Raw genomic sequence first — 14760 nt, forward strand, 5'->3', positions numbered from 1 at the left:
CCTGAAGCTTGCAGAGAAGGGCAATAAAACAAACCAATAAAGCTTAAGGGAAAAAAAAAATTTTTTTTTAGCCTAATGAGGCAAGTGAACTACTTCTTTTTCTTCCTTGGAAAGTATAAAGTACTCCTGTTACAAAAATATTTTCTGTTGCTGAATCCGCAGGAGCCACGGCCTCCGCCAGCCACCCAGCATGCTCGTTTTCAAGGGGCTGGGGCTTCCAGGCTGGTCCTGGGTGTCGGCTGAAGCTTGCTTCAGAGTCTAATGTTGCAGCAGCTGGCTGGGGCTCAACTGAGTGATTCAACGTGCTTTCTGGAAACAGTTATGCTAACCTTTCATTTTATTTTAAAAATATGTGATGGAGAAAATAGCACATCCCCCATACCCAGCAAGAAGCAGAGCCCTAGAACTCGCAGGCTTCCCGCGGAAAAGCAAACTAGGCGGCCGAGGCATCAGCATCTAGGCTGTCCCACCGATGGCAGTGGGGGAGGGCTCAGATGGGGGAAACAGGAGAAGTGGGGGAGTCAGGGGGAGAGGGAAGGAGGAACAGAGCACCATCGTGCACAAGCAGAAAAAGAGCAAACACAATCACCTTCCTCCTCCGTGTTTACGAACCCCACCATAATAATTAGTCTCCTTCAAGCTGGGTCAAGAAACATGGGCATTTTGGGGCGCCTGGGTGGCTCAGTCGTTAGGCGGCTGCCTTCGGCTCAGGTCATGATCCCAGGGTTCTGGGATCGAGCCCCGCATCGGGCTCCCTACTCTACGGGAAGCCTGCTTCTCCCTCTCCCACTCCCTCTGCTTGTGTTCCTTCTCGCGCTGTGTCTCTCTCCGTCAAATAAACAAAATCTTTAAAAAATAAAAAAATAAAATAAATAAATAAACAAAAAAGAAACATGGGCATTTTGAAAAATCCCTTACTCTTGTTGTTTAAACCACAAAATCTCAACATTTCTATACGGGAGCCCAGCGGCTGGTGACTGGACATATTCTGTGGCACCCAGAAGAGGCAAATCATTATCTCCATCAAGCATAACTCTGGTCTTTGCACACGCCAGCCCCTTTGATCCCTCCACTTTTATTCACTGACTTCAACTTCACAGATGCTGCTCCAAGAATTTTTGGCCAATAAATACTGATTTAAAAAAATCGAGGGGCGCCTGGGTGGCTCAGTCGCTAAGTGTCTGCCTTCGGCTCAGGTCATGATCCCAGGGTCCTGGGATCGAGCCCCGCATCGGGCTCCCCCGCTCAGCGGGAAGCCTGCTTCTCCCTCTCCCCCTGCTTGTGTTCCCTCTCTCGCTGTGTCTCTCTCTGTCAAATAAATAAAATAAAATCTTTAAAATAAAAAATTAAAAAAATAAAAAACTGATGAATATGAAAGTGAAAAATGAAAGAATGAACCAACCAGATTTTAAAAGATCCTTCCCAAAGGGATGGGTGGTGGTCTCTCTCTGGTCAATTCAGGGCACAACGTGCAGCAACCACCCAATGTCTATTGAACTGAACTGTCTCTCCTCACTCCCCGTGACCACTTAGAGCCCCTGCTGTCCTATATGCAGAGAAGCCCAGGAGATATCTTTCCTTCCAAATTTATGCTTAAAATTTTTTTAAGATGTATGATGTATCACCTCCTCAACATAAAAATAATCTGAGATGGTGAGTGACACAGGGCCTATTATAATACATTAATTAACATATATTCATGGCATAAAATGGGGCCATAGAGAATATGCTAACCACAAAACCAATGGTTTCTATGAGCTGCCCAGTAGCTAAAGCAAAGAGGGAAATATCACGAGTCACACACTCTCATTATCAGATTCTGGTGCCTTAATTAACAAAAGTGACTTGTTAATTAGCATGTGTATTAAATAATCAGTCCACAATTCACCACAATGTCTTATTTCTCCCTCGCCGTAGAAGGCGGTCATGATGATTTTAGGAAACCAGTTTTGGGAAATTGTGTCTATACTGCTATGAAAAGAGATAACCAGTCAGTACAAAGCCTTTGCACCTTCAGACTCTCAGGAGATTGACTACATAAAAAACCAGAGCTTTCCGGAGTATGACCAGGAATCCCCAAGAACAAGGCCAATACGAAATGTAGACAATATGCAGAGAAAGCAGCTAAGCAGAAACGTAGGCTTGGGTTCTGAAGGGCTCTAATAAACTCCCTGAGAAATAAGTTTGCACCTTGGTCCAAGGTTCAGGTCCTCCAGGCTTGCCCCCTAATCTTCCCCTAGGTACGCTCTACCTGTCCTTCCTGTCCTTCCTGTCACCCCAAATATAAGCTTCCCTGCCTACACTCTCTACAGAGGCCTCCCCAGCCCCCAGTGCCTCCTGCCGCTTCTGCTTGTTCCTTTTCCGTCCTTGTTACCGTATTTGTCCCACTTTTCCTGTTTCCCGCCCTAGACTGTCATCACGGGGCCACACGGCTCTTGCACATTTCTGGTACATGCTCAGCACCTAACACTGTGTTTGGTCGGGAAGATGCTCAGTAAACACTGACAGAACCCATGAATGAATAAGGAGTAACTGAAGGAAATGAACAAAACCAGACCTTAAAAGATCTTCCGGATTTGAAATTGGATAATCAATTTCTTTTTTTTTTTTTTTTTTTGGATAATCAATTTCAAAATATCTTGGAATTCTACTGATAATGCAGAGAAACGAGCAAACAGAAGGCTTCTCTGCTTAATCCAGCAATTCGAAGCCACGGCGGCAGCAAAGAAACACAATTTGAGCGCACGTGCGTGCACGCGCACACACACACATACACATACACATACACACACATACACACACACACACATACACACATACACATACACACACACATACACACACATACACACACACATACACACACATACACACATACACATACACACACATACACATACATACACATACATACACATACACACACATACACACACACATACACACACACACACACACATACACACACACACCTGCCCCAAGAGAAAGAGCAAATGAAATCAGCCTCTCTGTGCTCTCCCCTTTGGTCACCTAGACTTTGGGTCTTATGAGCATACTTGGCCTCCGGCCACTCATTTCCTCTAGGACAAGGTGTTAATTGTCTCACACTGGGGTTGGCAAACTTCTTCTGTAAAAGGCCAAAACGTAAACACTTTCAGCTTCATGGGCCATGTGGTCTCCATCCTCATGACTCAACTCTGCTGAGACAGGGCAAAAGCAGCTACAGACTCTAAATCATGGGCATGGCTGTGTTGCAATAAAACTTTATTTACAAAAACAGACGGAGGGCCGGATTCGGCCTGCAAGCCACAACTGGCCAACCCTGGACTCTCACACAGTGTTACATACTCGCTGAACTGTCAAATGGAAGCCGCGTCTACGTCCCCCCTCGCCGCTCAGTAAAGGAGACAGGAGACATTCCGGATGGGGCACCTACAAATTCGGTCCCAACAACCTGGGAACTGCTTCGTCAGAACCATAAAAAAGAGTCTTAATCCAATTCCCCGAAGAAAAAAGGCATTACCATATTAAGAGAAAAACATAGCCAAAGAATTTCCTTAACAATCAGCTAAGTTCTTGAACTGGGGCCAGAGAACACACGAGGGCTCCGGTTCTGATAGTTTGGGGAACTGAAACATTTTCACATTCCAAAAGGAGCCGCAATCAGAACAGAAGGAGCCACGTCCCCATCGGCCTCTGGACAAAGGCCGCGCAGAGGAATGAGGGCCGGCCTCCACTTCGCTGCCTGGGTTTACATTCCCTAATGAAATATTGATTCCCACGCCCTCCAAGTGGTACAAATCAATACGGTAACAGAAGCCTCGTAACATCAGCCGGGGCCGCGGCGGCGGCAGCAAATCCAACGGCAGCCCTCTAAGCTCTGCGACGGACAGCGTGAGACCACAGAACGACCAGTACAGGCCGAGCGAGTGGGGAAAAGGATCCAAAATGGAAAAACACAGCAACAAAATAAGAGGGTAACTATGGTAGTGTGATCCACAGCCCAGGCTCCCAGTTGCTTTACGAGGATGAGTGACAGGCTCCAGAAGATGCGAAGCCATTCCAGTGCAGGCTCCGTGTTATCTGATTCACCCCGGGACGGCTCACGCGGCTGAGTCAGCGCCTTCCGACCGCCAGGTTGCCTAAGGAGAACTGGCGGGCAGGCATGAGTCACGCCGAGCACCGCACCACCCCCGGCCCTCGCCACCGTCCCGGGGGCCACCTGGACCCCCCACCCCGCGCTGAGGACTCAGGGCAGAGTCACCGCGCACCGGGCCAAATCTTGAGACACAGGCCTGGAGAAGACAGAGCCCGCTGAGCAGCCGCGGGGACCTGTGCTTGGAAGGCCCAGGGCCCCCCACCCACCCCGGCCCCGAGTGACCCCTGTCCTGAGCTTCACGGATCAGAGCTGGCCCCTCTTCCTGCCCCCCCCCCACCCCGTGGCCGGCTCAGCAGTAAAAGGACCCTCTGTAAACAAAGCAGCCCCCCGCCCAGGAGTGTTCCTCTTCAGCCACTTCAAACGGGTCTGGCCTGTAGGTGGCAAGGGGCCCGAAGGTGGCCAGGGGCGGATGCAGGCCTGGGGGTGAGGGAAGAAAAACACCTCAGAGGCCTCAACCTGGCGGCTTGCACACATTTCCCTGGTTGTTGGCGTCAGGAAACCTCACTGCCTCGGCCGCGCTCTGAGTAACCAGAGACCACAGAGCTCCTGGAGCCGCGGCAAAGCCAGGTGTCCGTCCAAACCAGACGGCCCCTGGGATCGGATGAGCCCCGGCTGAGGAGTGCAGGTGAGGGCGAGTGGTGGCCCGCCCACTGCGCCACCAGGCCCTCATCTGACAACCCTGTGAGCCCCGGGCCTCCCTGCTCTGCCGCACCTCGGAGCCGTGCACCTTGCTCCCTCGTGAGCAGAGGGGACTCGGCCTCGTCCTTGGACCCCGCTGTCCCGCGCCGACTACCTGACAAGTGCATAAGACCGGAGTGTCCCTCACACTCCAGCAGCTCTGAGCAACTTAAATCAACAAATAAGACAACAGTCGACTATGCTAAGGAGACGGGGGGGCAGGTAAAGAGTGAAATGAGACTGTCCTCAGAGTGACAGTCGGGGGTTGGGATGTGGGGAGCCGCCTTGCGTAGTGCGTTGGGGAAGGGCTGTCTAGGGCGGAATTTCGGGCAGGACCCGGAGGATGGGAAGGCCAGCCCTGGAGTGGCTGCGGGGAGACACCCCGGGGAGCCATGGCCCAGACCCCCGAAGAGTAGCCCTGGCCTGTGGGAGGCAAGAGGGGAGGGGCGTCCAGGCAGAGTGGGTGAGGGGCGGAAGGAGGAGATGAGGCCGGGAGGAGGGCCGCCCCATCAGGCCAGGCCTCGGATGCCCTGGGAAAGGGGCTAAGCTCTCTCGGTGAGAACAGCGGGAAATGTGTAAAGGGTAGACAGCACACGGTCCCAACGCTGGACTCAGCAAGGGAGGCTCGGGCTCTTGTCCTGGTGCTTCCTCTTCAACACAGCTGGAAAACTGCAGTAACAAAAGTAGCTTTCCTTTCTTACCTTCTTCAATATATCCCTGTATTTCTGCCCTGGGGTCGGGCCTAGAGAGACCAAATCGCTCTCCTTTTACCTCTCCCTCGACAGCCAGCCCCTCTCCTTCTCTGCCTCTCTCCCCCCCCTCTTTCTGAACTACTCAGGGAAAAAAACTGCATGGGACAAAAATGCTGCCTTTGGATAAAATTTTTAAATGTTCTGCAAACACGGCCAGTGTCATGTTGAACACATTTGGAAACGGTTTGTATCTGAAGCTGAACTAGTCTGCCCTCAAAGCTGCTTTCTATTAAAATGTTTGCATGCACACGGTCCCTCCTTCCTGCAGCTGGCTTCCCCCCTCCGTGACGGCTAGCCCCAGGAAAGACGGATGCAAATCCTAGGACAGAAGCACAGAATGGGCTGTGGTTGGAGGGGATGGGCCTGCAGGGGGGCACCTTCCTCCCCCAGCTTGGGGGGGGGTGGGGGGCAGGGGGACAGACCAGGCTTCTTCTGAAAGCTCTCCCATCTCAAAACTCAGCAGGGAAAGTGAGTGCACACGTGTCTTCTCAGCAGTGAGAAGCAAAAACAGAGTTCTTTGGTCGCAAGCCCAGACATGTCGCTGGCAATCTCGAGCCAAGGGGGGTTCACTGGAGATGCGAAGGGAGTTCCAAGAATGGAAAGAAAAGTAGACAGATTGGGTCAGAAACGACAGGAACTCAGCACCCAGGGGTGCTCAGCAGCAGGGGCTCTACCAGCATTGCCCACGCAGTTTTGGTGAGAGTGACACCCGAGGGGAGGGTCTGCTTGATCTACGGGTCCCATGTCCACCCCCTGGCCCCGGAGGGTGGGGCACCGTGACTGCCGGTCCCACCAAGACTGTCCAATGGGGGAGACGTAGCCCCCAAAGGAAATGCTAGTTGCTGTTCCCAGGAGATGGGGGCTGGATGACAAGGGGACATGACAACAGATGTCCATGGTAATTTCTATTCCTTAAAAGTGTTGAGGGGCACCTGGGTGGCTCAGTCGGTTAAGCATCCAACTCTTGATTTTGGCTCAGGTTACCATCTCAGGGTCCTGGGATCAAGCCCCGAGTCAAACTCTGTGCCCAGAAGGGGAGTCTGCTTCTCTCTCTCTCTGTCCCTCTCCCTCTGCCCCTCCCCCACTCGCATGAGTGCATGCGCGCTCTCTCTCTCTCAAATAAATTAAAAAAAGGATCTTTAAAAAAAAAAGTGTCGAGAATACCACACTCAGGAAGGACAATAGCTGTTAAAGTAATGGAGAGCCTCCAAATGAAATCATGATGGTGGGGGGAGGAAACGGGCCCAGGCTAGGAGCCACCGAGTTAGCCACTGAGCTCGTGGACACGGCGGGCGGTCCCATAAATTTCCTTGGGTTATTAGAAAACAGCCCGGGGAGGCTGGGCCACAGCCTCACGTGGCAAGGCACCATTTGGAATGATTTTCGATCCTCAGGCTCAATTTTTGTTGGTTCTGTTCTGCCTGCTCTGAGTTCTCCCCCGACGGTTTCTTGTCCTTTGCTATTCCCGAGAGTGACCCAATGCAAGGCGAGCTCACAGCCCATCCACAGCCTGCAGTTTATTAACTCGTGTGCTCAGACGGATTTGGATTTGCTGGGAGGAGAGGCTCCTTCCAAACGGAGCCTCATTCCAAGCCAGTCTCCACCCCCTCCTAAATAATCAATCATCCAACGAAGGGAACAAAAGGGAAAGCGCTAGAAGAGATGGTTTCACTCTCCCCACTTCCAACTACTATCAGCAAAAAAAAGCAGTTTAGTCAGTGGAAACCAGTCTCTTGTGTGGGTGTCTGCAATTTAATATCCATTCATTTCCGATTCCTTTTTGAAAAGCCACATTTAGTTCAACTTTCAAATGTTAAGCATCTTTTTCTTGAGCTAGAAACAGCCCTCAAATACTGAGCTGCCGGCACAGGGCTAGACTCCTGGGGGCAGCAAGGGCCGGGTCAGAAACACGGCAAAGCTGGTCTGTTGAGATCTTTCACATCCTTCCTGGACATGTCGGGGATGACACAAGGATACAGTCTCCACCTTGGCTCAAAATCTGAAAAGAATCTCCCACTGGCCAGAGGCACATTCCATGCCCACGCATTCCAAACACGGAATTACTCAGTGGCAGTGGCTCACGAAGCATCCAGGCCAGCACCCTGCCTGCAGAGAGCCCCACCGCTGGCTGCCTTCCAGGGGCTGGGGTGGGGTGGGGGGGAGCTGAAAAGTCCTGCGTGCGGCCACAGGACGTGCTATTCTGGCTGGCCTCCTTCCGGTGAGACTACCACATCCTGGACACCCTTCTAGCAGCATGTTCCTAAACAGGGCAGCACCAGCCTTCCCGGGGGCTATTTAAGGTCCAGCCATCCCATCACACCAAACAGCCAGGTTCCATCCCTCCAGTAAGGGCCATGGCCTTGGGTACTTGGGGGTCAGCAGCCTGGCTCGGCTTGGAAGGTTAGTTTCCCTGCAGCACAGCTGTGTGACTTCAAGCAGGTTACTTAAGCTCTCTGAGCCCCTGCTCTGTCCTCTATAAAATGGGGATGATAAGCTATCTTGCTGATTAGGTGCAAGTTACGAATGAAGCCAGAGGCTGGATCAGCACTGGAACTCATCAGGCAGAAGTTACTATGATTATGTCGTGACCAATAAACACATTTTCAAAGATAGTTGTTGCTAGAAATTCCACAGTTACCTAATAGAAATAATATCCGACGGAGACCTCACTGAAGGCCAGTTTCCTACACCAACCGCGGAGCCTGTTTCTATCCTGAGGAACAGCAGACAGACAAAAAGCAGCCTGTGGGATACTACACTGGTCTGCCTTCACAGCCCACATCCAGGCAAAGGTATGCGAAGAGCTGGGTCAGAAGACCCCTCGTGGCTCTCAGTCTAGGATCTTTTCCTGCGCCAACAACAAGATTCCAGCCTCCCAGGAGTCTTCCTTCCTTCCACAGGAAGTCCAGAAAATTACAAGGGCATGAAGAAACCCAAAAATGCAATCTCACTGCAAACCAAACCTCCTCAATCAACATATACCAACAAGTGGGAATTGTTGACGGTCTAGTAAGAACTGGATTTAATTTCAGGTATGAAGCCTTCACTAAACAAATCAAACAGAGCAAAAATGACTGCAAGGAGAATATTTAAATAGAAAGCAAACCATTTTCAAACACAGCATTTCCCAGACTGAACTATGTCTCAGTTTTGCCCCCAAAAAAAAAGTGCTAAGCTCAGATGATTATCATTTGGAGTGCACACCCTTTTGTGGGAGACTCCTGTGCGCATTAGCATATTAAAAGTTTTGAGAAGTTCTGTAAGAAAGAAATCCATTAGCTTTGCTTTTTTTTTTTTTTTTTAAAGATTTTATTTATTTATTTGACAGAGAGACACAGCGAGAGAGAGAACACAAGCAGGGGGAGTGAGAGAGGGAGAAGCAGGCTTCCCGCGGAGCAGGGAGCCCGATGCAGGGCTCGATCCCAGGACCCCGGGATCATGACCTGAGCCAAAGGCAGACGCTTAATGACTGAGCCACCCAGGCGCCCCCATTAGCTTTGCTTTAATTCAAGGTTTCCAAAACTTTTTTAAGAATGGAGCATTGTTTTAAAACCCATCTAGAGGGGCGCCTGAGTGGCTCAGTTGTTTAAGCGTCCAACTCTTGGTTTCAGCTCAGGTCATGATCTCAGGGCCGTGGGATCAAGCCCGGCAACTGGCTCTCTGCTCAGTGGGGGGTCTGCTTGGGCTTCTCTCTCTCTCCCTCTCCCTCTGCCCCCCCTTCTCTCTCTCTCAAATAATAAATAAATCTTGGGGCGCCTGGGTGGCTCAGTCGTTAAGCGTCTGCCTTCAGCTCAGGTCATGATCCCAGGGTCCTGGGATCGAGTCCCACATCGGGCTCCCTGCTCAGCGGGAAGCCTGCTTCTCCCTCTCCCACTCCCCCTGCTTGTGTTCCCTCTCTCGCTGTCTCTCTCTGTTGAAAAATAAATAAAATCTTTAAAAAAAATAATAATAATAAATAAATCTTAAAACACACACACACACACACACATACACATACATCCAGTAACCCTGCAAAAACCCAATTTGAGAGACCTGGTTTGTTTTCAAACCCAGTGAAACGCACAAATGAACAAAAATGAACACAAATGAACAAGAGTTGCCTCAGGAATGGAAGGGAGACTCAACATTCACTGCTTACCTACTAATTTCTTTATAAACCTATTGCTTTCTTTTATAAAATCGTAAGCTTCTATTTTTAAAACTCTGATCTTATAGTCTTCTTATTAAAGATGCTTTCATGAGTCCCCCCACTTTCCCTCACTGCAGGCCACACTCAGTATCTCCTAATCCTCACCTCCTGGGGTCCAGGCTTGACTGGTTCTCAGGAAATCAGGGTGCTCTGGGGCCTCTGACTTCTCCCAGGCTTTGCCACCTGGGAGCTCAGGTCTTCAGGCAGGGAGCACACTTACCTCGTGGTCAATTTTGATAAGTGCAATGTCTGCCTTCTCATCCACATCCTTGATTTTGGCTTCGTAGGTGGCACCGTTCTTCAGCTCGACCTTGACCCGATGTTTGTTGGTCACCACGTGGGCGTTTGTCACAATCAGTCCATCTTCGGACACGATAAAGCCAGACCCACTGGCCACCGGCACCTCCCTCTTAGAAAAAGGAAGCCTAAAACCCAGAGGAGAGCCCAGTTAAGGCCAAGAATCACCTTCAGATCAACTCTTCGACACACTGATTCACTGGGTCTGCAACAGCAACACACATCTAGGAATTTATACGTCAGGTCTGTTTAACAGCAAAATAGTGGAAGGCTATCGATTTTTGTAAGCATCAAAAAATTCCACTTACAAAATATTCTTAGGGACTCTCTTCAGAGCTAGAGGTTCTTAAATCATCTAGAAGGGTCAAGAATGTACATTCAAACAGGCTAAAGGGAAGCATCCTAAGGGGGAAATGCTACGTTCCCGTAGGAACATATTCAGTGGCTCTTGGACATTTCCAAGTGTCCCAGAAACAGCCCCGATGCTTTGCTAACGGCAGTGCGTCTCGGTGGGAGCTTCGGAGGCCGTGGGAAAACAAGAAGGCCCTCTTTACTTGCGAAACAGCTCGATGTGCACCACGGCAGGAGCGATCTTCTCCACCACGTCGGCAATGAAGTTGTATTTATGGCGCAAGCTGTTGGGGTCTTCCTGCCCTGAGAACAAAGCAAAGACAGGACACGTCAAAACACTGTGCTCTGTGCTGTGGTCTCCTGAGAAAGGCACGGATGAGAAGGAGCCAAAATGCACACCCGGACCTCCGGAACCCCAGACAAGTGACGACAAGACCCCAGACCTGCGCTCCGTTGCAAAGGTCCTCGGGGCTCTCCAGGGAACACCCACTCAGGTAAGGGGTAACACCCATCAGAAATGACCTCTTTGCTCTGCTTCTTTCCTTCCAACAGTTTCGCTGCAAAAATGCTGAGCCGGAGGCACCAGCTGATACCTGGACCTCCTAGCGGCTCCTCCGCAAAGGTGGTGGGGCAATGGGTCACGGTCACAGTCAGAGCTCCACCCTCCGCCACACCCCTGCCAGTTCCCACAGCACCACGCCCCTGCCAGTTCCCACAGCGCCACCGAGAAGCAGCCGCTCCCAGCGTGCCACCACCGTCACCACCCAGGGGAGGGCTGAGGTTGCTTTTGAGGAGATGCCCACTAGACATTACAGATTGAAAAGGCATTAAGGCAAAGGCACAGATCCTGTCTTCCCACTGATCCCACAAGGTGGACAGAGGCCACCGTCTGTCCCCAGAGCAGTTTTCCACTATGCTGTGTTTATTCCAGCCCCCTGGGACATCCCAGGCCAGAAGGTACAAGAGGTACCTTGACACCATTGAGGGAAAAAAGAAACAGAGAGAAATCAAATGACCATAATTTCTATATAAACATACACACTATAATTAACGAACCCCCATTTCAAAGCTACTTTCAGACAAAGCGATCCCACATCCCAATGTAGGGCTCTCACCCAGCAAGGCCAAAAAATTGGTTTCCACCCAGCAGATGCCCACACCATGGCATCTGGTTCAGAAATGAGCTACTGGAGACTCAGGTCCCAGGACACCCATTCTGCTGGGACGGGTGGTGGCAGGGGCCAATGTGGCCCCCGGAAGTGCAACCCGAGCCTGCCACCCTGGCCCCAAATCCGTGCCACCTGCTGATATCCTTCAACACATCTCTCTCTGCCTTCACAGGCTAAGGGGTTCTAGGCTAGTCTGCAGCCAAGAACCCACACACCCCTTCCTTTATCTCTCCTTGTCTCCCTTGGGCCAGTCGCCTAGCCTAATGCTACACAGAGCAGGCTCCAGGGACCAGAATTCTCTGCCAGCCTCGCTCTCCCTTGTCCCATGTAGACACTGGCAGACAGCTTTCAGATACCTTTAGAGCAATTTGCCAGAGTAATCTGTCTGTCGCATCGAAAAATTTTAAATTGGGGCTTACATTTTGTGTCTTTCTTACAACATTTTGGTAGGAATTCATTTTTAGCATATTTTAATTGATCCATAATGAATAGGAAATGAAGGAAAAGAAATCTGTTCCTTTACCACAGATGGTCTAAGGAGCACTGATCTGTCCCCTGCACCTGTCACTCCCTGTCACAGCTCACTCAGAGGGATTCACAACACAACTTTGCAGTTTAAAAAGAAACCACTGGCCTACAAAACTGCCCCTTATTCACATAAGGGCCTGTGTTCCCCACCCCCAACACACACGCACAAAACCCCACACTCGCACGAGCACAAACCCACACCCACACTTACACGCTCAGTTGTGAGCATGCACATGCACATACACGCACATGTGCACGTGTGTGCACACTCACACAGACCCACTCACGCATAGACTCCATCTCACACACATATGTGCATATACTCTCACACTCACCCACTCACATACACACTCATGCACATGCACACACACATACACACATATATGTACAGACTCACGTGTGTACACTCTTACACACACATACATGCACTCGCACACAACCATAGCTGCACACACCTACACTCAAACACACACCTACACACACTCACATACATCCATACTCGTGTATACACATACACTCACACACACGTAGCTGCACACACCTACACTCATACACACACATACATACACTCACATACACACACAGAGACTCACACCCCCACACGCCTCCCTCCCCGCGAGAGAGGGCTGTGGCCACAGCCCGGGCTCGGGGCCGGCCGTGAAGGTTGTGACCCTTTCAAGTCCTCTGTGGCCCTCAGGGCTGCACATCCACAGGCTTCCGTGGCGGCCCCACAGCATCTGTCCAGATTGTTTCCTCGGTCCCTGCCATGGCTGTGTGTCCCCACCGGAGACATCAGTAATGCGATTCATACCACTGGACCCCAGGACATCTAGCGGACGAGCCTGCCTCTCCCAAGCTTTCCCTCTGGGAAGTGAGAGACCATCGACAAGCAAAGGGCCCCTCTCAGCCCTGGCTACCGGGCTCTGAACTGCTTTACTTCAGGGTTGGAATGCCTCTCTTTTTGCAAAGTAGGATTTTCTAAGGTCAGAAAAAGATCTGCACCTATTAGGCAAGGAAAACTAATTCAACAAGTTCACACTAGCATCATTTTATTATTTTTGCTTTCAAAGCCCTTTCATACAGCACCCTATTTTTATTTCCCCCCTCCCTAAGGATGAGGAAAATTAGATGTTGTGCTCGTATTATATTCAGGGAAACTGAGGCTCACAGACCATAAATGACTTCTCCATGGACACTTAACTTTCTTAATAGAGAATATAAATAAGAGGAAAATCTGGGCAGAGCTACAACTTTTCTTCTCAATGCTGGCCCCAGACATATCTGCCACCCTCCTAGGTTTCTAGGTAGTTGCTGCTAATTGGTCTGTCTCCCCAAGTGCTCCGAAGGAAGCTATAAAGAAAGGGATAGAAACATTCCTTCTGGCCACAGAACCTGGCGAACATCACCCAGAGACAGCTGTAAACACATGCATCTGGGCCTCCTCAGACCAGCTTCCTGGGAAAGACCAAAGGGAGGTTTAACGCCCAAAGGCCAGCAGCCCCCGCAGGGCAGCGTGGAGTTTCAGAGGCCTTCCCGAGCAGGGCAATCACCAGAGCCGTACCACTGAGGATCATTAACTCACTTCCTATCCCTGACTTCCCAAAGGAGGCATGGGAGAATTTGCCTGCAGCAGGAGTAAAAATGAACATGGGTTTTTCCAGCTAATGTGAGAACCACCTGCCTTCTCACACAAACTAGCAAGAGATGCTCCAGGAACTGTGCCCCCCAGGAAAGCAACATGGAGAGCAGGGAGGACACCGGCCTGGGCACCAGAAGGCCCAGGTCCCATCCTGTCTGCTGGGTGGCCTCCATTTCCACATCTGTAAAATGGGGTGAGGTGCCTCTATATTAAGCTGCAAAGTCCCTCCAGTCCAGCTCCAGCATTCTATGATCTAATCGCCTTCTCTCCCTCTCAGCCCAACAAGCTGCAGCAAGATAAAGAGCTCGTGGAATTTGAGACTGGGCACAGGACTCTCCAAACCCTGCAGATGAGTAAACAGAAAGGGGAAGTGGAAGGACAGACCATAATGAAAAGCCCAACTGACAATCCTTAATTGTGCAGCTTAGATGAAAAAGCAACCAGTGACCTCCATTACCATCACCGAGTGGACCAGCATCAACGGGAAGACGAAATAGAGCAGAAACAATGAACATAAGGAACACCAAGTAATTGTTCAAACATGGGCAAGATGTCAAACCAAAGAAGAAGTGTTTGGCTTCTCAAAATGCTATTTGAGAACGAGAAATAAACAGGTCTCTAAGAACAGCGTGGCTCCGTGTCAGAGTCCTGCTCCATGTGAAAGGGTTGTCCATCAAGCAAGAGGAGGCTGCCACTGCCCTCCTGGTCTTTACAAACCCTGGCTCGCTCCATTTGCTCTGATCTCAACTGCCAGCCAACTGTCTTCCTTCCAGAGGGGTCAACCGAGGCGGAGAATCCCCAGAGGTGGACCCAGGCTGTCTCTGCCACGACCCAGTGCGTACGTGATGCAGACGGATGGAGGGTTGGGGCGTCCAGGCCACTCAGTATGGGGAAAATGGCTAAGAGCACAGGCGTGGTCTCAGACAGATCAGAGTGTGACACTCCACACAACACTTACCTGCTGTGACCTTAGTTATGCCACCTCACTCCTCCGAGAG

The 14760-nt window shown here is 50.7% G+C and overlaps 1 protein-coding gene across 1 annotated transcript in view; it reads right to left on the reverse strand.

The window, feature by feature from the left end:
• HTRA1 (HtrA serine peptidase 1) overlaps window positions 1–14760 on the reverse strand; it is a 48050-nt gene that overhangs the window by 14060 nt on the left and 19230 nt on the right. The window contains exons 2-3 of the mRNA XM_036070235.2: window positions 10630–10729; window positions 9999–10203 (exon numbers count right to left, since the gene is read on the reverse strand). Of these exons, the coding sequence (XP_035926128.2) occupies window positions 9999–10203; window positions 10630–10729 (305 nt within the window). The remainder of the gene's footprint in view (window positions 1–9998; window positions 10204–10629; window positions 10730–14760) is intronic.

Source organism: Halichoerus grypus, chromosome 7 (assembly GCF_964656455.1).
Source record: "Halichoerus grypus chromosome 7, mHalGry1.hap1.1, whole genome shotgun sequence".
In the NCBI taxonomy this organism is placed as follows: domain Eukaryota; kingdom Metazoa; phylum Chordata; class Mammalia; order Carnivora; family Phocidae; genus Halichoerus; species Halichoerus grypus.